Here is a 23,834-nt window from a genome sequence, read left to right as displayed (position 1 = left end):
CATTAACAGGGATGAGAGGTGGGAGGGAAAGGGGAGAGAGAAGGGAAATTGCATGGAAATGGAAGGAGACCATCAGGGTTATACAAAAGTACATACAAGAGGAAGTGAGGGGAAAGGGAAAAATAATACAAGGGGGGAGAAATGAATGACCATAGAGGGAGTTAAGAGAGAGAAGAGGGGAGGGGAGGGGAGGGGAGGGGAGGGGAGGGGAGGGGGGATAGTAGAGGATAGGAAAGGCTGCAGAATACAACAGACACTAGTATGGCAATATGTAAATCAATGGATGTGTAACTGATGTAATTCTGCAATCTGTATATGGGGTAAAAATGGGAGTTCATAACCCACTTGAATCAAAGTGTGAAATATGATATATCAAGAAATTTGTAATGTTTTGAACAACCAACAATAAAAAATTAAAAAAAAAGAACTATGGTAAATGGAAGTGGTGAAAGAGGGCATCCCTGTCTTGTTCCAGTTTTCAGAGGGAATGCTTTCAATCTTTCTCCATTTAGAATGATGTTGGCCTGGTGTTTAGCATAGATAGCCTTTATGATGTTGAGATATGTTCCTGTTATCCCTAATTTTTCTAGTGTTTTGAACATAAAGTGGTGCTGTATTTTGTCAAATCCTTTTTCTGCATCTATTGAGATGATCTTATGGTTCTTATCTTTAAGTCAATTGATGTGATAAATTACATTTATTGATTTCCATATGTTGAACCAACCTTGCTTCCCTGGGATGAATCCCACTTGATCATGGTGCATAATCTTTTTGATATGTTTCTATATTTGATTTGCCAGAATTTTATTGAGAATTTTAGCATCTATTAGAGACTTAGGTTCATTAGAGATATTGGTCTGAAGTTTTCTTTTTTTGATGTGTCTTTGCCTGGTTTTGGAAACAGAGTGATATTGGCCTCATAGAATGAGTTTGGAAGTGCTCTCTCTTTTTCTATTTCCTGAAATAAATTGAAGAGTATTGGTGTTAGTTCTTCTTTAAAGGTCTTGTAGAACTCGGCTGTGTATCCATCCAGTCCTGGGATTTTCTTGGTTGATAGACTTTTGATGGCATCTTCTATTTCATCACTTGAAATTGATCTGTTTAAATTCTGTATATCATCCTGATTCAATTTGGGCAAATTATATGACTCTAGAAATTTGTCGATGCTTTCAATATTTTGTATTTTATTGGAGTACAAGTTTTCAAAATAATTTCTAATTATCTTCTGTGTTTCTGTAGTGTCTGTTGTGATATTTCCTTTTGCATCACATATACTAGTAATTTGAGTTTTCTCTCTCCTTCTCTTCATTAGCATGGCTAAGGGTCTGTCAATTTTATTTATTTTTTCAAAAAAATATTTTCAAAAAACCAATTTTATTTATTTTTCAAAAAAAACTTGAGTAAAGTTTTCAAAATAATTTCTAATTATCTTCTGTGTTTCTGTAGTGTCTGTTGTGATATTTCCTTTTTCATCACATATGTTAGTAATTTGAGTTTTCTCTCTCCTTCTCTTTGTTAGTATGGCTAAGGGTCTGTCAATTTTATTTATTTTTTCAAAAAACTAACTTTTTGTTCTGTCAATTTTTTTCAATTGTTTCTTTTATTTCAATTTCACTGATTTCAGCTCTGATTTTAATTATTTTCTGTCTTATACTGCTTTTGGTGTTGATTTGTTCTTCTTTTTCTAGGGCTTTGAGATGTAATGTTTGTTAAGTCACTTATTTGTTGACTTTTTCTTCTTTTAAGCAATGAACTCCATGCAATGAACTTTCCTCTTAGAACTGCTTTCATAGTGTCCTGGAGATTTCAATATGTTGTATATGTATTCTCATTCACCTCTAAAAATTTTTAATCTCCTCCTTGGTTTCTTCTGCAACCCACTGTTCATTCAGTAGCATATTATTTAGTCTCCAGGTGTTGGAGTGGATTTTATTTATTATTTTATCATTGATTTCTAATTTCATTCCACTATGATCTGACAGAATGCAGGGTAGTATCTCTACTTTTTTATATTTGCTGAGAGTTGCTTTGTGGCATAGTATATGGTCTATTTTAGAGAAGGATCCATGTGCTGCTGAGAAGAAACTGTATTCTCTCATTGAAGGATGAAATATTCTATACATGTCAGTTTAGTCTAAGTTATTGATTGTATTATTGAGTTCTACAGTTTCTTTGTTCAGCTTTTGTTTGGAAGACCTATCTAAACAAAAGAGGTGTGTTAAAGTCACCCAAAATTATTGTGTTGTGGTCTGTTTGACTCTTGAACTTCAGAAAAGTTTGTTTAATGAATGTAGACACTCTATTGTTTGGGGCATATATATTTATAATTGTTAAGTCTTGTTGGTGTATGGTTTCCTTGTGCAGTATGTAGTGTCCTTCTTTATCCTTTTTGATTGACTTTAGCTTGAAGTCTACTTTATTTGATATAAGGATGGAAACCCTTGCTTGCTTCCACAGTCCATGTGAGTGGTATGAATTTTCCCAACCCTTCACCTTCAGTCTGTGGATGATTTTTCCTATGAGATGAGTCTCTTGGAGGCAGCATATTGTTGGGTCTTTTTTTTTTTTTTATCCAACCTGCTAGTCAATGTCTTTTGATTGGTGAGTTTAGGCCATTAGCATTCAGGGTTATTATTGAGACATGATTTGTAGTCCCAGACATTTTTGTTTATTTTTGGTATTTAACGTGACTTAGCATGACTTGGTTTCTCCTCTGATTAGATTTTTCCTTTAGTATAATACCTCCCTCTGATTTTCATCATTGTTTTTCATTTCCTCTTCGTGGAATATTTTGCTGAGGTTGTTCTGTAGTGCAGCCTTTCTGCTGTAAATTCTTTTAACTTTTATTTATCATGGAAGGTTTTTATTTCATCATCAAATCTAAACATTAGTTTTGCTGGATATAAGATTCTTGGTTGGCATCCATTTTCTTTCAGAGTTTGGTATATGTTTTTTCACAATCTTCTGGCTTTGAGGGTCTGGGTTGAAAACTCTGCTGAGATACAAATTGGTCTCCCCCTATATGTGATCTGATTCCTCTCTCTTGCAGTTTTTAAGATTCTATCCCTATTCTGTATGCTAGGCATTTTCATTATGAATGCCTTGGTGTAGATCTGTTGTAATTTTGTATATTTGGTGTCCTGTAAGCCTCTTGTATTTGGTTTTCCATTTCGTTCTTCATGCTTGGGAAATTTTCTGATATTATCTCATTGAAGAGATTGTGCATTCCTTTGGTTTGAAACTCTGTGCCTTCCTCTATCCCAATAACTCTTAGATTTGGTCTTTTTGATGCTGTCCCATAATTCTTGAATGATCTGTTCATGGTTTCTCCACTGTGTGATCAACTTTCTTTTCTTTTTTTTTTTTAAATTTTTTATTGTTGGTTGTTCAAAACATTACAAATTTCTTGATATATCATATTTCACACTTTGATTCAAGTGGGTTATGAACTCCCATTTTTACCCCGTATACAGATTGCAGAATTACATCAGTTACACATCCATTGATTTACATATTGCCATACTAGTGTCTGTTGTGTTCTGCTGCCTTTCCTATCCTCTACTATCCCCCCTCCCCTCCCCTTCAACTTTATTTTCCAGATTGTATACTTTGTTTTCGTTACCTGATATTCCAGATGATCTAGTCTCTGTTGATTATGCTTTCTATTGAGTTTTTGTTTGATTTATTGCATCCTTCATTTCAAGGATTTCTGACTAGTTTTTTTTTTTTCCAGAGTCTTTGTCTCTCTCTTGAAGTAATCTTTTGCTACCTGTATTTGTTCTCTTATCTCTTTGTTGGAGTGATAATTTTTTGCCTGTATTTGCTCATTTAGGTTATTCTTTAATTCACAGATCATTTTAATTATGAACCTTCTGAACTCCTTCTCTGACATTTCATCGACTTTGCTGTCCATGGGTTCTGTTGTTATAGTGTCCTGGTTTGTTTGAGGCACTTTCCTCCCTTGTTTTTGCATGATGTCTATGTGTCTTCCTGGACAGTGTGGATCTGAGATATTACAGTTTCTTCCCTATATTCTTGTAGTACCCATGCAGATTGTCCGTACCTCACCTTGAAGTTGGGCTTATAGACCCTGCTGGTGTACCTCAATGTATGCTACTGCATCTAAAGGTGGTGGTGGCAATAGCTGAGGTATCTCGAGGTAATAGTTAAGATGCTCCAAGATGGAAGCAAGTCTTACAGAGATAGGGTTGAAAGAGTGGGCCTCACACTCCCTTTGGGATACCTGCTCTGAGATGCAGCTGCTTCTAGGCCATGTCTGCTGTCAAAAAGTTAGGGGTTACTGCATTGGGAAGGCTATGGCAATGACTGCAGTGTCCCAAGATGGAAGTGGGTTAGACTTAGGCTCCCAGGTGGGGGAGGGTGAACTCAGACCTACCCTGGACCTGAGTCCTGTGCAAGTCAGTGTGGGTGGTCTGGGATCCCCCAGTAATCTGCTGGTCAGAAGAGGTGGTCCTGTGCCAGAGGCTGGGCTCTGGCAGGTGCCTGCAGGTAGAGGGGTGGACCCAGGCCTACTGTGAGCCTGGGTCCAGCACATGCTGGTGTGGATGGATCTGGGCCAAAGTGCTTGACCTCCCATGATAGTCTGCTGGTTGGAAGAGGCAGTCAACCATTTGTACATGTTCCTTTGGAAAAGGTCTATTTAGGTCACTCACTCAACTTTTTTTTCTGTGAGGTTTTGAGTTGCTTTTATATTCTGGAAATCAATCTCTGGTCAGATGAATAGTTTAAAAATATTTTCTCCATTTCTGTAGGTTTTCATTTGACTGTTTCTTTTGCTGTATAGAAGCTTTTCAGTTTAATGTACTCCCATTTGCCCATTTTTGCTTTTGTTGCCTGTACATTTGAGGTCTTATCTAACACTTCTTTGTCCAAACCAAGGTCCTAAAACACTTCTTTATATTCTTCTTTATATTTTTTCTATTAGTTTTATGTCTTAAACTTAAGTCTTTGGTCCATTTTGATTTAATTTCTGCATATGGTAAGAGACAGAGGTACATTGTTTCTTTTTTTAATATTTTTTAGTTATAGACGGATGCAATATCTTTATTTTGTTTATTCATTTTTATGTGGTGCTGAGGATCGAGCCCAGTACCTCACATGTGCAAGGCAAGCGCTCTGCCACTGAGCCACAACCCCAGTCCCTGTTTTTTATTAATACTAGCTATTTTTAAGATATTTTTATATTTCGTTGTAGATGAACATAATACCTTTATTTTGTTTATTTATTTATTTATTTATTTTTATGTGGTGCTTAGAATCAAACCCAATGCCTCACACATACTAGGCAAGCACTCTATCACTGAGCTAAAGCCCCACCCCCAGGGGTATACTCTTTGTTTTGCATTTAGACATCCAGTTTTCCCAGCACCATTTATTGAAGAGATTTCCCTGCCTCCAATGTATGTTCATGCTGCCTTTGTCAAAAATCAATGGCTGAAGCTATGCATGGTGACACATGACTGTAATCCTAGTGAGTTGGGTGGCTGAGGCAGGAAGACTGTAAATCTGAAGGTCAGCCTCTCTAAATTGAGAGAGACCCTGTCTCAAAAATTAAGAGGATGGGAGATAACTGTATTTTGTGGTTTGTCTCTATGTCTTCTATTCTGTTGCATTGATATTCTTGCCTGTTTTGGTGCCAATACCATGTTGTTACTATAGCTGTATAGAATAATTTTAGTTCTGGCATTATGATGCCTTCTGCTTTACTTTGCTTACTAAGGGTTGCTTTGGCTATTCTAGGCCCCTTATTTTTCCATGAATATCATAACTGCCTTTTGTAGGTATTATGGCCATTTTAACAATATTAATTTGGCCTACCCAAGAACATGGGAGGTCTTGTCATCTTCCAAGGTCTTCCTCAATTTCTTTATTTAATATTCTGTAATTTTCATTGTAGAGATCTTCCACCTCTTTTGTTAGATTGATTCCCAAGTTTGTTTGTTTTTTTGAGGCTACTGTGAATGGGATGATTTTTCTAATTTCCTTTCAGCTGATTTGTCACTGGAGTATAGAATTGCAATTGATTTATGAGTGTTAATTTTGTATCCTGCTACTTTGCTGAATTCATTTATAAATTCTAGAAGTTTTCTGGTGGAGTTTTTTTGGGGCCATTTAAATATAGAATCAAGGGCTAGGAATGTGGCTCAAGTGGTAGCACGCTCGCCTAGCATGCATGAGACACTGGGTTCAATTCTCAGCACCACATAAAAAGTGAAATAAAGACATTGTGTCCACCTAAAACTAAAAAAAAATTTTTTTTAATTAAAAAAATAAATATAGAATCAAGTCATTGGCAAACAGCTAATTTTAGCTCTTCTTTTTCTATTTCTATTCCTTTTATTTCATTCTTTTGCTTAATTGCTCTGGCTAGAGATTTGAGGATTATGTTAAATAGAAGTGGTGAAAGAGGGAATCCCTGTCTTGTTTCTGTTTTTAGAGGGAATGTTTTTAGTTTTTCTCCACTTAGAATGATGTTAGCCTTGGGTTTCTCATATATAAGTTTTACAATGTTGAGATATGATCCTTTTTATCCCTATTTTTTCTGGTGTTTTAATCATAAATGGATGCTGTATTTTATCAAATGCTTTTTCTGCATTTATTGAGATGATCATGTGATTTTTGTCTTTAAGTCTATTAATGTGATAAATTACATTTATTGATTTCCATATGTTGAACCAACCTTCCATTGCAGGATGACCCCACCTGGTCATGGTGAACAATCTTTTTAGTGTGTTTTTGTATGCAATTTGCCAGTGTAGGCACCAAAATATACATTGGAGAAAAGATACTCTCTTCAACAAATGGTGCTGTGAAAACTGGAAATCCATATGTAGTAGAATGGACCTGTACACAAAACTCAACTCAAAGTGGATGAAGGACTTAGATATTAGACCAGAAACCTGGCACATACTGGAAGAAAAGGTAGGTCCAGCACTCCAACATATCAGCTCAGGAACTGACTTCCTTAATAAGACTCCTAAAACTCAAGAAGTAAAATCAAGAATCAGTAAATGGGATTGCATCAAACTAAAAAGCTTCTTCACAACAAAGGAAAGAGCCTACAGAATTGGAGAAAATCTTTGCCACCTGCACCTCAGATAGAAAATTAATTTCCAGAAAATATAAAGAACTCAAAAAACTTAACACACACACACAATCAATAAATGGGCAAAGGAACTGAACAGACACTTCACAGAAGAAGAAATATGAATAGTCAACAAATATATGAAAAAATGTTCAATATCTCTCGCAATTAGAGAACAAATTAAACTACCCTGGGATTCCATCTCACTCCAGTCAGAATGGCAATTATGAAGAGTACAAAAAAGTAAATGTTGGTGAGGATGTGGGGAAAAAAATACACTCATATATTGCTGATGGGGCTGCAAATTTATGCAACCACTCTGAAGAGTAATATAGAGATTCTTCAGAAAACTAGGAATGGGACCACCAATTGACCTAGTTGTAGCACTCCTTAGTACATACTCAAAGGATTTAAAGTCAGCATGCTACAGTGACACAGCCACATCAATGTTTACAGCAGTTCAATTCACAATAGCTAAGCTATGGAACCAACCTAAGTGCCCTTCACCAGATGAATGGCTAAAGAAAATGTGACATATATATCACATTTGAATATTACTCAGCCATAAAGAAGAATGACTTTGAGACATTTGCCAGCAAATGGATGGATTGGGAGACTGTCATGCTAAATGAAGTAAGCCAGCCCCCAAAAGCAAAAGGCTGAATATCTTCTCTGATACGTGGAAGCTAACCCACAATAAGGGGGGAGATGAGGGGAAGAATAGAAGTGCAGTAGATTAGACAACACAACAGTGAATGGAGGGAAGGGGAGGGGAGGATAAGGGGAGTAAAGACAATAGAATGAATCTGATATAACTTTCCCAAGTATACATATGAAATACAGTGAATCCCACTATCATATACATGGGATTCTACCTAGAATAAGATATATTCTGTGCTTGTGTAATTATATCAGAATGGATTCTGCTGTAATGTACAACTAAAAAGAACCCATAAATTTTTAAAAAACTGAAAAAAAGGTGGAAGAATGCAGATCAGTGGTAGAGTACCCTTTGGTTCAATCTTCAGTATAAAAAAAAAATCAATTGCCAGAAGTATGTGGATTGATCTCACATGTCTTCATTCTGATTCATTGGTCTACATGTCTACTTTTACACCAGTGACATCTGTCTTATTTACTATCATTTTGTAGTATGTTTTAGGTCAGCTGTTGTAATGCCTCCAGCTTTATTATTTTTGCTCAGGATTACTTCAGCAATTCAGTGTCTTTGTGGTTCCATAAAAATTTTAGGAGCGTTTTTCCTATTTCTGTGAAAAATGTCATTGGTATTTTGATAAGAACTGCATTGACTCTGTAGTTCACTTTGTATAGTATGGAAACTTTAACAATATTAATTCTTCCAATTAATATTGGAATGTCTTATAATGGGATGTCTTTCCATTTGTATGTGTGTGTTCTCTTCCATTTCTTTCTTCATTGTTTTGTAGTTTTCATTGTAAAGATCTTATATTTCCTTGGAAAATTTATATTTTTAATATTAGAAATATTTTAAAATATTTAGGTAGCTATTTTGAATGGGATTGCTTATTTCTTTCTCAGAAATTTCTTTATTGATGTATATAAAAGCTGATTTTCATATACTGACTTTACATCTTTACATTTATAAGCTCTTTTAAATCTTTAGGTTTTTCTATACATAAAATCATTTTGGGGGGCTGGGGTTGGAGCTCAGTGGTAGAGTGTTTGCATAGCATGTGTGAAGCACTGGGTTTGATCCTCAGAACCATATAAAAATAAATAAATAAAATGAAAAACAAAACAAAAAATAAAATAATTTTGTTTGCAAACAGATGGAATAATTTGACCTTCTTTCCTATTGGAATACCCTTTATTTCTTTCTCTTATCTTACTTCTCTGGCTAAAACTTACAATAATAATTGAATAAGAATACTGGAAGTGGACAATTTTGTCTTTTTTTTCATGATATTAAAAGAAACAATACTAATTGAATAAGAATACCGGAAGTGGACAATTTTGTCTTTTTCATGATATTAAAAGAAACAATTTCATCCATTCAGTATAATGTAAGCTATGGGGTTTGTCATATGTAGTCCTTATTGTGTTGAGGTATCTTCCTCCTATACCTAATTTTTTTTTTACCATGAAGGTATACTGAATTTTATCTAATATCTTTTCTGCATCTATTTAGTTGACTATGTGGTTTTTATCCTTCATTCTATTGATGCGATATATTTATTAGTTTACATATGTTGAACTGTTCTTGTACCCCTGAGATCAATCCTGTGTACAATCTTTTTGATGTACCATTGGATTCAGTTTGCTAGTATTTTGTTGAGAATTTTTTTGGTACCAGAGATTGACCTCAAGGGGACTTAACCACTGAGCAACATCCTCATCCCTTTTTTTAATATTTATTTATTTATTTTTGAGACAGGGTCTTGCTAAGTTGCTGAGGCTGGCTTTGAACTCATGATCCTCCTGCCTCAATCTTGCAAGTTGCTGGGACACATGTGTCACTGTGCCCTGCTTGTTGAGAATTTGTGCATATATGTTCGTCAGGAATATTGGTCTCTGGGTTTAATTTTTGTTTTGTTCTTGTCTAGCTTTGTTATCTGGTTAGTGATGGACTCAGAACAAAAGTATTCCTTCCCTTTTGATACTTTGTAATAGTTTGAGAAGAATTGACATTAGTTGCATATTATTCTCTTTTGGCCTTTAATAATTCAGTGCATAATCTATGAGTTATTCACTTCTGTTACTATAGTTTTCTAATTTAAAAAATTTTTATTGATTCAGTATATTCTTATAATCTATACTCTATATTCCATTTTATCAATTATCTCCATAATGTCCTTTATAGAATTGTTTCCCTCTAGTTAAGAATCCTGTCCAAATTATATTTGATTTAATCTGTCCCTCCTCTTCAGTCTCTTTAAATCCTCAGCCTTTCATATTTCAAGATATTGGCATTTCATTCTGATGTCATGTATAACTAATTAGAGCAAAACAAAAAAGAAGAAGAAGACCAGGATGATCTTGCAGGCTCTGCCAGGAAACTGCCAAACTGTCATGATGCTGGGTGCTAAGCTTCTGGCTTGGGCCTCCTCCACTCTCTGGTGGGAAAGCACAAGCCAGAAGGGTCCCAGGCTATAGGGCTAAGTCATCCATGTCATGGGGTCTAGAGGTGCCAGGAACCAGGATTCAGATAGGGAGGTGAGGACTGTGCTGTCAGTATATGCAAAAGCATGACATGGCCCACACACCTGCATCAGGATTTCCTAATCCTTGGGCTGCCATGCAAACCCTTCTCAAAGTCCCTCTGCCACAGGAAGGGGTGTTGTCAATCACGGGTCCCTGCTTGTCATCCTCCTGGCAGCAGCACTATGGCTCTCTCAGCCAGGAGTCACCCCACTGAGCCCCAGGGCTCTCCCACCCCATGTCCACTGGCAGTCAGCATACTCACTGCTGGGATTACTGGATTATATGTGTTTTCTAACTTTTATAAGAAACTGCCAAACTGATTCCAAATTGATTGTTCCATTATACAATTTCTAGAAATTGAAATTTCTAGAAACTTGAAATTGCCAGGGTTTTTTGTTTTTGTTTTCTAAGTTATGTAGTAGTAATCCATTATGATTTTAATTGTATTTTCCTAAAAATATTGACGTTGAACATCTTTTGATGTACATATTTGCCATCTATATGTCATATTCGTTCAAAAATTTTCCCCATTTTAAAAAAAATATATTTTTTAGTTGTAAAAAACAAAATATCTTTATTTATTTATTTTTACTTGGTGCTGAAGATCAAACCCAGTGCCTCACATATGCGAGGTAAGTGCTCAACCACTGAGGTACAACCCCAACAATTTTCCCCATTTTTATTGAATTATTTCTTACTGAGTTTTGAAAATTCTTTACATACTCTGGCCATAAGTCTTTTTATAAGATATATGAAAGAAAATATTTTGTACTGCTCTGTGGTTTGTCTTTTAATCACCTCTTTCAAGAATAGAAATACTAAATTTTAATAAAAGTCTAAAAATGATATAGCCATTTTTGAGAATATAAGGCAGTTAATGTATGCATAATAAACTATTCTTCAGTTTGGTTTTTCTTCTGATCAGATTCAGTTTATCATATCAAGAGACATGCAATATTTTTCCTTAATTACAATGTTTGACACTAATTAATGATTTTAATTTGAATACATAAGATAATGCCTTGCTATGTCTTTCCCATTTAAGTATGAATTCATGAATTTCTATTGTACTCAGCACATTATAATCCATTGCTCAGTATTTTAATGCCCAATTCTAATCAAAGTTATTCCTCTGTCTTTATGATATGTTTCCATATTGATTTTTTACTTTTAGTCCTTACTTACTTACTGATAAATAGCTTCGTTTTTAATAGTTGAAAGAATATCCAGCTGGGTGCCATGGCACATGCCTGTAATCCCAGTGACTCAGGAGGCTGAGGCAGGAGGATCCCAAATTTGAGACCAGCACCAGGAACTTTGCAAGATTGTCAGTGTCTTAGCAAGATCCTGTCTCAAAATAAAAAATAAAAAGAACTGGGATGGGGCCAGGGTTGTGGCTCAGTGGTAAAGCACTTGCCTAGCATGCGTGAGACACTGGGTTCAATCCTTGGCACCACATAAAAAAATTAATTAAATATATTGTGTCCATCTACAACTAAAAACATATTTAAAAAAAAAAAAAGAACTGGGATGTAGATCAGTGGTAATGTACCTCTGGGTTCAACCCACAAGTATTAAAAAAAAAAAACAGAGAGAAAGAAATAGCATCCTTTATATCTAGGTATAATAATGCATTTAACTATTTCCTTAATCTTGGATTTTTTAATTTTAAGTTTTTTTAAAATGCTACCCATATTGAATGAACATTCGGGTAACTGAACATTGACACAAAAACAAAATTATATACTTGCCATAATATATTCCAAGTAGATTTGTTAAATTTCTCTCCAAAATATTTGTACTGATTTACAGTATATAAGAATGCCCGCTTTTTCATTCATTTAATTGGGTAGAATTTCAATCAGTCCAGGGCCATACTCTTGTTCCCAGACCAGCAATATCAGCATTATTCTGGGGAGCTTGTTAGAAATGCAAATAAATGTTAAAATTTATTACTCTTCCTGATTTGCATTATTTGTAATAAACCTATAATCATAGGTGCAAAATGTATTACTATTATATAAGTGTATAGATCAATATAATATAGAAATTATATAAAAATGATTTCATTTTAAAAATACAAATAAATTTTTATGTAGGAGGAGCAAAGAAAAAAAGAAGCAGCACGTATAAAAGGTATGTTTTCCCCAACTGTTTCTTAGAAACAATCCTAACGTATAACAATTTACAACTTTAAGAATCAAGAGGCTATGCTTAATGTTAAGTATTTTAAATACCATGAAAATTGAAGAGAAATGCTAATTTATTAGTATGTGAATGGGCACATAAATTTTAGAAAAACAAGAATTGCAATGATCTTAAACTATGAAATTTTAAGTTGTGGTCTACTACTGGAGCCCAAAGATATCATAGTCAATGCCATGTACTCATGCTTGAGGATAAAAATAAATCAGAGAGGGAGAGAAACAGAGGAGAAAAAAAAAACTCAAAACACAAGTTTTGGGCTGGGATTGTGGCTCAGCGGTAGAACGCTCACCTAGCACACACGGGGCTTTGGGTTTGATCCTCAGCACCACATAAAAATAAATGAATGGAATAAAGGTATTGTGTCCAACTACAACTAAAAATATATATTAAAAAAAAAAAACCACAAGTTTTTACAGCTCTAGGTTTTGCAGGTTATGTCTTAGAACTTCAAACCATTGTCTCCTACATAATTTTAGAAATGTTAATATAAGGTAACGTACTTAAAACAACTTTAAAAATTAATATGTAAAGTATCAAAAGTTAACATAAAAATATAAAACATATAAAAATCATTTAAGATAGTATATGAGGGCTGGGGTTGTGGCTCAGTGGTAGAGCGCTTGCCTAGCGTGTGTGAGGCACTGGGTTCGATTCTCAGCACCACATATGAGTAAATGAATAAAATAAAGGTCCATCAACAACTAAAAAAATATTTTAAAAAAAAAGATAGTATATGATATTTTCTAAAACCTAACACTTTGAAATAGCCAATGTGCAACCTAAATAATTCAATGGCAAAAGAATTAAAGTAAGAAGTATGTAGATTGAAATCCATTTTGTATCTGATTTGTGATGGATCATCTTCTAAATCTCTTTTTCTTTGGTGAAGTGGTGCTAATAACTGCCTTGAAGAATTATTGAGAAAATAATTATATCAAAACACTTTGCAAATTGTAAAGCTCTGTAGTAATATTATTACTGTTATTGATATAGGGCCAGCCCATAGGCCCTTTCCATTTTGTAATCTGCTTGCTCAGGAAGCTTATATTTTTAAAATAAGGCATAAATAGTTATAAGTCTTTAAGAATCTGTCCTCTTTAAGGAACTTTCCAAAACTGAGGTTTCTGTCCCACTTAGAATCTTTTCTGTAAAAACTGGTTGGTTTTATTTAGTATAGTCTTTTCTACTCTTAATTTTCATGAAAATATTGCTAATTCCCAATTACATATTAAACATTGTACAGATGATGATAGTAACTCAGAATGTTCTTGAAGAGAATTATCTTGTCCATTATAGCCCTAAAAATAGTCTGAATTTTTAAAAAATGCCCTTATAAATTAAGATTTGGCTCATGAATATGTAATATTTATAATAAATATATTTTTTGCAGCAATTAAAGATCACTCTAAAAATGAATTCCGCTTTGCAACAAAGAAAATCATCAGTGATCCCCCAGAGACTAGCTCAGCAACAAATGGCAGCAGCATTCCATTAAGCTTATCAACATTACCATCTGAAGCTTATTACAGCCAAAGTATTGAAGCAGCCGAAGACTGGTATTCTGATGATTCTCTAGCAGAAAAGAATTCTTCAAAGCCTCTTCTCAGGGAACCTCTAATGGAAAAAGTATTTTCATACCTGTCAACAATTTCATTAGAAGAATGTACTGAAAATGTAATGAATATGGCACTCTATGATGATGAAAATGATGACAACAGTAAGGAAATGTTTTCACGAAGAAACACAGAGGTCGAAATACAAAACCTTCAACATAATGCTGAATGACTTTTTTCTTTTGAAACCTTGTATATACTGAAATCAGGTAAAATCAAAACTGAATTTCCAGCTTTTGAGTCTCTTAACATGTTCACATTAATATTGCTTTTCTTCTTAGTTATCATAGAGTGGTCCTACTTCTCCTGCTGATTCTTATTTCTAGAAAGAAAATTGTGGGAAGAAGTACAGTAGTATCATGAACATTAAGTTTAACTCCCTGTATCTCATCAAAAGATACCACAAATATAGGAATGTGTTTTCAACACACAAGAGAAATACTTTAAGAAATCTTCAGCATGAATACATTTTTAATAAACACCCACAACATTTCTTTATAATTTGGACATTTTCAGGTTTATTTCAGTGTGACTAGGGCTGGGTGGAATACCTCTATCAGCTTCTCTGATTTTAAAATATAAAAATCACCTGTATTTCAAATAGTATCACGACATGCTTTTGGTAAGTGTTTTAGCCAGCTTTTTCATGGCTGCAACCAAAAGATCTGACAAGAACAATTTTAAAGAAAATTTTATGTGGGGTTCACAGTTTCAGAGGTTTCAGTCCTTAGATAGCTGACTCCATTGCTCTATGCCCAAGGTGAGGCAGAACACCCTGGTGGAAGGGTGTGGCAGAGGAAAGCAGCTTGGGACATGATAATCAGGAAGCAGAGAGAGCACTCTACAAAAATAAGGACAAAATATAAACCTCCAAAAGCATGCCCCCAATGACCCACCTCCTCCAGCCACATTCTACCTGCCTATAGTTACCACTTAGTTAATCCCCATCAGCAGATTAATACACTGATTGGGTTAAGCTTCTCATAACCCAATCATTTTACCTCTAAATTTTATTGAATTGTCTCACATATGAGCTTTTGGGAGACACCACTATCCAAACCACAGCAGTAAGCATTATAAATTTGCTTTTACAGGGAGGTCTGAAACACTGCATAGAATCAAGAAAATAGTTTTCTTTCCCATCTCCTATATTTCTTGAATATCCCCTCAGCCCTCACCCTACTATGATAGAAATAGTTCATAAGCAACTGACTCAAACTACATGAGTAAGAGTTCCTCTCTAGTTTGAGATACCTTTGATCAAATTTTTATTTATGGTTCTGAGGGATTTCTGACATCTGCCAATGTATTCTTTTCTTTTTCCATTTTTCCTAAACACTCACCATACAATTAACCACCTTTTAAAATTTCTCTTGGAAAATCTGATTAACAAAGAATAATATTACCATTTGTGTTTAAATAACTTATATCAAGAACAGTTCATAATTTTCCCAGAAATAAACCCTACCTATCAAGACAAATGCAAAGAAACTTGTCTCAAATAAGATATCATTATCCAAGTCTGTCATCTCTGACCCAGGAAATATTAAAGAGTTAGAATACACTTATCTTTTGAAGTATCTGGTCATTTCCACATAATATGCTGTGATTTCTGAGCATCTATCTCCTATCCACCCCTAAATGTAAAATTAAACTATTTCAGTTCCAGGTCTTTAAGGAGCAACAAAAATTAAAAATTCAGTTGGCTTCTATTCCTGTTTTCCTGAAATTTCTGACTTACTGCCGATCCCTGAGAAGGATGTTATCTTTAAATTTGGCAAGGTCCTACAACTTCCCCAGGAATTCAGGGTTGGAGATAAGAGATTCTAGCCTTGGTCTGACTAGTCTCTGGAATAGAGGAAATATAAATTGGGAGATGTGGGTTGCCATATCCTACCATGTAGCTTAGGCAGGGAAAGTAACAGATCTGTAGTGAGAGAACAAAAAAGCATTTGCAAATTGAAAAGCAGAGATGAGAGATCAAAAGAGTATGATTCCTGCCTTTCTAACAGCGTTCCATTCCCTTGTCCTAACCCTTCATGAAGCATGGTTGTAATCTTTGCCCTTGGCTTGGTAAAGTATCTTTATGTTCTAATTGTAAACTCCTCTTTGCCAGCAAGATTTGGTTTCTATTACTGGCCATTATCCCTGAGGCCTAGAATTAACTATTGTTTTTGGCTTTGTTAAGGTACCCTTGTAATTTTGTAATAAATTCTCCTTTTCACATAAACTAAAAAGAGGTTTGTCTCTATTAATACAACCAAAGCATCCTATCCAAATTCTTGTCTATATTACAAATGGGAAACACAGACACACACACACACACACACACACAAAAGTAATTATTATACTATAGTGATATAGTAATTTCTTTTTTAATATTTATTTATGTATCTTTAATTTTAGGTGGATACATTAGTTTGTTTTTATGTGATGCCAAGGATCTAACCCAGTGCCTCATGCATGCTAGGCGAGCGCTCTACCACTGAGCCACCACCCCAGCCCCAGTAATTTCTTAAAACCTAACATATTTATTTGTTTGCAAAAAAAGTCACCCATGGGATGGGGCTATAGCTCAGTGGAAGAGTGCTTGCCTCGCAAGTGTGAGGCACTGGGTTAAATTCTCAATACCAGATAAAAATAAATAAAGATTTTGTGTCCATCTACAATTTAAAAAAAAAGTAATCCATATCAGAGGCATATACATTTTTCTCTTTGAAAAGTCCACAGAACAATACTTGTACCAGTATAAATTACACCAGTCAAAAATGATCTTATTTTTAAGAACTGTGAAGGATCTGAGATTTCACCTTCAATACAATCTGACAAGTTAGCCTGCAACAGTTTCATGTCTCTTGGATCAAACCCACAAAGGACAGATTATTATTCATAACAATAGAAGTAGCCAGCATATCATCATTTTGACATTGTTTCCCGAGCCTCGGTTCCTATAAGATAAGGTGAAGAGGAACAGATAATGCCTACACAGTGGGTGGCATTATTATAGGAAAAAATTCAGGGAACCGAATGTTTTATAAATGGACAGTAAAGTTGTACGTTCCTTTTTGCATCATCAGGAGCCACAATCATTGTCTTCCCAGGTTATTTGCCATGTAAACATCTTCAAACGAATACTTTGGAACATAGAGAGTCTGTTTCTGCTTATAGACACACAGAATGAAAGAAGCAAACTTATAATTAACATTGCAATAGGGCATTACAATTCTTTTGATTACAAATCATATCTGATAGCTGGGCTTGATGGCTCATGTCTGTAATTCCAGCAGTTTGGGAGGATGAGCCAGGAGGATCATGAGTTCAAAGCCAGCCTCAGCAACTCAGCAAGACCCTGTCTCTAAATGGAACATAAAAAAGAGTTAGAGATGTGGCTCAGTGGTTAAGCATCCCTGAGTTCAATCCCCAGTACCAAAAAATATATAATAATAATAATAATAACATCAACAACACCTGAAACCCTAAACAGATTAGTTTGGTGGGGGGGAGAGTATTTTGTTTCATAAACAGAATTCAAATAATGGTTGAACAACTCAATGTAGGAAGCACAAGGTTGAGCTGGGCATGGTCGTTAATCTCAGCAACTTGGTAGACTGAGGCAAGAGGATCACAAATGCAAGGTCACCTTCAGCAATTTAGCAAGACCATGTCTAAAAAAAATAAAAAGAACTTGGGATGTAGCTCAGTAATAAAGCATCCCTGGATTCAATCCCAAGTACTATAAGTAAGTAAAAAAAAAAAAAAAATACTGAAAAAGGTGCAAGAACTTTCCATATTTGAATTAGTCAAGGTTCCATGAAAGAAGAACTACTATCAGTACAGGGTTCATTATAGGAATTAATATATCTTGCATAGATGTAGAAGGAGCCAGAATGAAAGTTAAGGAGAGAAACTGGAGAATCAGAGAAAGAGTCTCTGATCAGTTAATCTGAGAAGCCACTTTGTCCATTGCCACAACAAAATGGAGAAGAAAAGGATAGTAGGAATGTCTACAGAAAATGAGCCTCTAGGAATGTCTATGGGAAGCAACTGCCTTTGAAAGTGAACAGCAAGCATCTGGTGATGGGCCCCAGGCCTTTGTTTGCCAACAGGGTAGGCAACTGGGAAGAAGAACTTGCCACAGGAAAGAGGAGTGAGGAAAAGTTGGAACCCACAGAACTCTATACAGTCCCTTACAATATCTCAGCATGACAGCACTCACAAAGCAATGACTTCTCCTTAAATTATGCTTATAGATATTGTACAAAGTTCTCTTTGGACCATGTGGGGAAAATGATTATGGGAAACATGAGTCTAGTTTAACCAAGTTGACACAGTACAAACTACCACATTCCACCTGTCATCAATTGGGTATTCATTTATATTTTAGCCATATTTAAAACTTCCAAATAAACAATAGCAGAATGATATCCGCAAGATAGCAGAAGAGGAGATCTCTCTGTCATATCCCCCCACCTCCCCCAACCCTACCCCACGCTGGCTACAATAAATTTTCAATCCTACCTGGATAAAAATTACTCAGTGGGATTCAGGTAGGAGGTTGTGAAAACCTGGCACAGCCCAAGACCAAGGAGGGCAGTACTGCAACCAGGTGGCAGACTTGCCAATCATGGACCTGACACCAAATCTGGAAATATAGCCCTTTTGGCTTTGGTCCTATTCTAGAACCATTTACTCAGAGAACTGGAAGAAGTCACACCCACTTATGCCTTAATGCTGAGAGCCACAGCCCAGTCGGAATGGCCCCTGGCATTTTGCCAGAAGTAATGGTTGAGAGGCGAGCCATTAAGATGATGCTGGATTGATTCAATGGTATATAGACCCCTTCTGTCCGCCTCAGGCGACCGCTACTTTGGAGTTCTCCCAGGATTCCTGGGGAGTTCGCGTTAGTTGGGGAAGTTCCGGTGGAGGAAGTTCCGGTTGGTGTGGTGTGCCGGGGAGGAGCCACGTGAGTGGCGTTTGGGAGAGTTCCTGGGGAGTGTGCGTGGAGTACTGTTGGAGTTCAGGCAATAAAGTTTCCTGTTTGAACATACAAGTGCTTTGTGGCGGCTCTGTGATTTGTGCCCAGCCAGACTGCGGCACCTTAAGATGACAACCTGCTAATGTTTATCCTGGCAGTGTACTTACAGATGACTCTGAAACTTCTGAAACTTGACTCTAGCCCTACTCAGCAGCAGTCAGAGCACAGTTCAATCAGTGTCATAGGATCTCAAAGAAAGAGATGCCCACTTGAATCACCAGGGAAGGCTTTATGACCTTAATTTCATAGCAAACACTGAAAAGCCTCTGAGACTTGGTTCCAGCCCCCCTCAGCAGTAGTCAGAAATTAGTTCCACTACCAGCTCAGGGATCCAGAGGGAGATGCACCTGCCTGAGTCCCTGTAGCAGGCTTACTGGCCTCAGTTCTAACTGTGGTCCCTGAAACAGGCCTGTGACTGACTTGGGTCCATCCCCTCTCAGCCATTGACCCAGGGCAATACTGTTTGTCTAGGAACCTACCCAGTGACCTCACAGGAGATTTTCCAGAGGAAGCCACACCTGGATGTACATCTAATAAAAGGCTCACTGTCTGAAGATCCTAATGCTGGCCTGTGTCCCAGCACCAGCCCTAAAGTCCTGGAGATAGCATAGTCTACTCATGGACCATACAGGATTCATTCTCATTAGAACCCGTGGTAACAGGGCTGCCAACTACAGACCCCACTACAGATGCAGCAGAGACTATGTAACCCAGCTCCAACTCCAACCCCATTCAGTTGTGGTACCAGAAGCAGTCCTTCAATCCTGAAACCTAACAGAGGAAATCTTTAATCTCCTAAAAGCAATCTGTAAAGACTGGAATTGGCTCTTCCTCCTTCACAAGTGCCAACATGGCCTACACAGACAATGAAGAATAGTAATTAAGCTCCAGAAACTGAACCCAAAGAAATGGAGATCTATGAATTGCCTAAAAGAGAATTAAGAACAGTCAGATCAGAGAACTCAGTGAGATGAAAGAAAATGTATAGATAATCAAGTGAAATTAGGGGAAAATGCACAAACAAAATAAAAAGGTAATAAAATAGAATCTACCAGACACAATGGCACACACCCATACTCCTAATGATTCTGGAGGCTGAGGCAGGAGAATCACAAGTTTGAGGCCAGCCTCAGCAACTTAACAAGACCCTATCTCAAAGAATAAAACAAAAGGGGTCTGAGGGTGTGACTCGGTGTTAGAGTGCTTGCCTAGCACACATGAGGCATTGAGTTTAATCCTCAGCACCACATAAAAACAAATAAAGGTATTTTGTCCATTTACAACTAAAAAAAATTTTAATGAAATTTAAAAAATAAAAGGGCTGAGACATATATAGTTAAATGGTTTCAACCCCAAATGCCCCCTAAAATAGAATTCATTTAAAAAGAACCAAACACAAATTCTAGAGTTAAATAATATAATTAGATATCTGAAAATTCAGTAGAGAGTTTTGATAGCCAACTCAATCAAGCAGAAGACAAAATTAGCAAATTCAAAGACAAGTCATTCAAGCAAAGTGTGGTGATGCACATCTGTAATCCCAGCTATTCAGGAGGCCAAGTAAGGAGAATCACAAGCTTGAGAACAACTGAAACAATTTAGCAAGACCTAAAAAGGGCTGGGGATGTGGCTCAAGCGGTAGCGGGCTCGCCTGGCATGCGTGGGGCGCTGGGTTTAATCCTCAGCACCACATAAAAATAAAGATGATAAAGATGTTGTGTCCACCAAAAACTGAAAAATAAATATTAAAAAATTCTCTCTCTCTCTCAAAAAAAAATGCTGGGGATGTAGCTTAGTGGTAAATCACTCCTGAGTTCAATCCCCAGTAAGGCAAAATAAAATAAAAATAAAAAAGTAATTTAAGATAAACCAATGAAAGGAATACAAAGAAAAAGGAGTAAAGAAAGCATAAGGAACCTAGAGAATACAGTCAAGAATATGAACATATATGAATTATGGGAAGCCAAGAAGGAGAACAGAAAGGGAAAGAAAGCTTATTTAAAGAAAACTTCTCAAGTCTTGGGAGGAATATTTACATCCACATTCTAAAGTTCCCAAGCAAAGTCAATTCAGAGAAGAATACTCCAAGTCACATTATCGTCAAAGTGTCAAAAGTCAGAGACAAAGAAAGCATCTTGAAGTGTCGAGAGACAAGGCTTATACAAGAGGTCTAAGGGCAGACTTCTCAACAGGAATTTGTAAAGCCAGAAGGGAGAAAGTTGATACATTCAAAGTGCTGGAAGAAAAAGATGTTAACCAAGGAAACTATATCTAGCAAAGTCATCCTCATAAATGAAAGAGACCTAAAGAATATTCTCAGCAACAAAAGCTGGAGGAGCTCATCCCCACTAGACCTAATTTTATAGGAATTGCTAACTGAAGTTCTTTGAGTTAATATGAAGAATGCTGATTAACAATATGAAAACATACAAGAGTAAAAAGCTTAGTGGTAAAGCCATATAGTAAAATTCAGAATACTGTAATGGTGGTGTGTACATCACTAAAAAATTAAATAATTATTAATGTGTACTAATTTTACAAATTAATGGGGTTCAGTGTGTCTTTTCCATAAAGGTATATGTCATGCTTTGATCATATCTACCTTCCCTACGATAGCCTTCCTTGCTCTCCCCTCTCTACCCTTCTCTGGTCCTTTTTCATTCCTTAAAGTAAGTCATTTTTAAGTCTTCACATATGAGAGGAAATGTGTGATACTTGTCTTTCTGTCCATGACTTATTTCAATTTACATGATGTCCTCCAATTCCGTCCATTTTCCTGCAAATGACATTATTTCATTCTTGATGGCTGAATAGTACTCCTTCATGCATAAATTCCATATTTTTAAAAATCTATTAATCTGTTACTGGAAAACTAAGCTGATTTCATATCTTCTATTATGAATACTGCTAGAATAAATATTGGTATGCAGCTATCTCTTTTCATTTCTTACCTGATTTCATTTCCTTGGCTAGTGGTAGTGGTATAGCTGGACCATATGATAGCTCTATTTTTAGTTTTTGGAGGAACCTCCTTACTCTTCCAAAGTGACTACCCTAATTTACATTCCCACTCATGGTGTATGAGGGTTCCTTTTTCCCTACATCCCTACCAACATTGGTTAGTTCTGTCTGGTTTTTTGTTTGTTTTATTTTTTTATAATATCCAATCTGACTGTGGTGAGATGAAATCCCAATGTAATTTCTTTTTGCAAGAATAAGAGGAGTAGAATGTATTCAAGTGTAAAAAATAGAAACAGAACTCTTGCAGGGATAAGAGGGGACCCTTGTAGGGGTTTCTTTCCCATTGTAATTTTGATTTGCATTTCCTGGATAGCTAAAGATGTCAGGTATTTTTTCATGTACTTATTGGTCTTGTACTTCTTCTTTTGAGAAGTGTCTATTTAGATCATTTTCCCATTTATTGAATAGATTCATTGTTCTTTTGTTACTAAATTTTTCGAGTTCTTTATATATTTGGATAATAATAGCAGGCAAAGATCTTCTCCCATTCTATAGGTTGTGTTTTTCTTTTCTTTTTTTTCCACTCTGTTGTTTGCTTTGCCGTACAGAAATTTTTTATTTGAAGTAATCACACTTGTCAATTCTTAATTTTATTTTCTGAGTTATTAGAGTCCTATTCAGGAAATAATTGCCTGTGACAATATGTTGAAGTGTTTCCCCAAGAAGTTTGTAAGTTTCAGGTCTTGCATTAAGGTCTTTGATATATATTATATGCGTAGATTTTTGTGCAGGGTGAGAGTTAGAGATCTGGCTTGAATATGCTACATGTGAATATTTAGTTTTCCCAGAACCATTTGTTAAAGAGGCTGTTTTTTCTCTAATATATGTTTCTGGCATCTTCTTGACAATCAGTTGGCAGTAGACGCATGGGGTTTACTTCTGGTCCTCTATTCTATTCCATTGGTTTATGTGTCTGTTTTTATGCCAATGCCATGCAGTTTTTGTTACTATGGCTCTGGAGTATACTTTGAAATCAGGATTGTTTTGATTCTTTGGAGTTTTGTGTGTCTATATAAATTTTAGTACTGTTTTGTCTAGTTCTGTGAAGAATGTCATTGGTATTTTATGAGGATTTCATTGAATCTGCAGATTTCTTTTGCCGCAGTCCGGCTGCAGCAAAATAACTGGGGGGGGTGACGAATAACTTGTGTACGTTGATACAGCAGGAGTGGAAGCCGTTTATTGCAGGACAGGAGCAGTATTTATACATTCCACACAGCTTATCTAATTAGCATAAACTAGATACATCAGTCAACCAATAAGGAATCTCCACACTTAATGGCTCGCTTTTGTTACTTCTCAAACCACTCCCTCTGGCATTTTGCCAGGCACCATCCAGACTTGTTTACGAACTCTAACATTCCCCTGGCAAAATGCCAGGTGTTATTTTGACTTGTTTACAGATTCTAACATTTCCCCCTTTTGTTTAATTTAAATAACGACCATAGTGGTTTTTACAGAAACACCATAAATAACCTGCCACAAACAGAAAGGGAGGATACAAAATGCCACAATACCAAGCCAATTGATGGCTCCATGCAAGAAGCCCTTGGAAAAATTATACCAGCAATGACACCGTTAGCAAAGATACCAAGTAACAATTTGTTGTACATTACAGTTTGTTGTCTCAGTCCAGGTAAAGCAGTGTCTCAATAGATTAACTCACAGT

At 36.0% G+C, this 23,834-nt stretch overlaps 1 protein-coding gene across 1 annotated transcript in view; it reads left to right on the top strand.

The window, feature by feature from the left end:
- The window catches only part of CUNH1orf185 (chromosome unknown C1orf185 homolog), a 47,729-nt gene extending 32,909 nt beyond the window's left edge, over positions 1 to 14,820 (top strand). Inside the window, exons 4-5 of the mRNA XM_015484698.2 lie at positions 12,388 to 12,424; positions 13,887 to 14,820. Coding sequence (XP_015340184.1) covers positions 12,388 to 12,424; positions 13,887 to 14,281 — 432 coding nt within the window. The 3' untranslated portion in view covers positions 14,282 to 14,820. The remainder of the gene's footprint in view (positions 1 to 12,387; positions 12,425 to 13,886) is intronic.
- The last annotated feature ends 9,014 nt before the right edge of the window (positions 14,821 to 23,834 follow it).

This window comes from Marmota marmota, unplaced genomic scaffold (assembly GCF_001458135.2).
Source record: "Marmota marmota marmota unplaced genomic scaffold, marMar, whole genome shotgun sequence".
Lineage (NCBI taxonomy): Eukaryota > Metazoa > Chordata > Mammalia > Rodentia > Sciuridae > Marmota > Marmota marmota.
The sequence above is the reverse complement of the archived record's forward strand: the minus strand, read 5'-3'. Positions and strand labels throughout refer to the sequence as shown.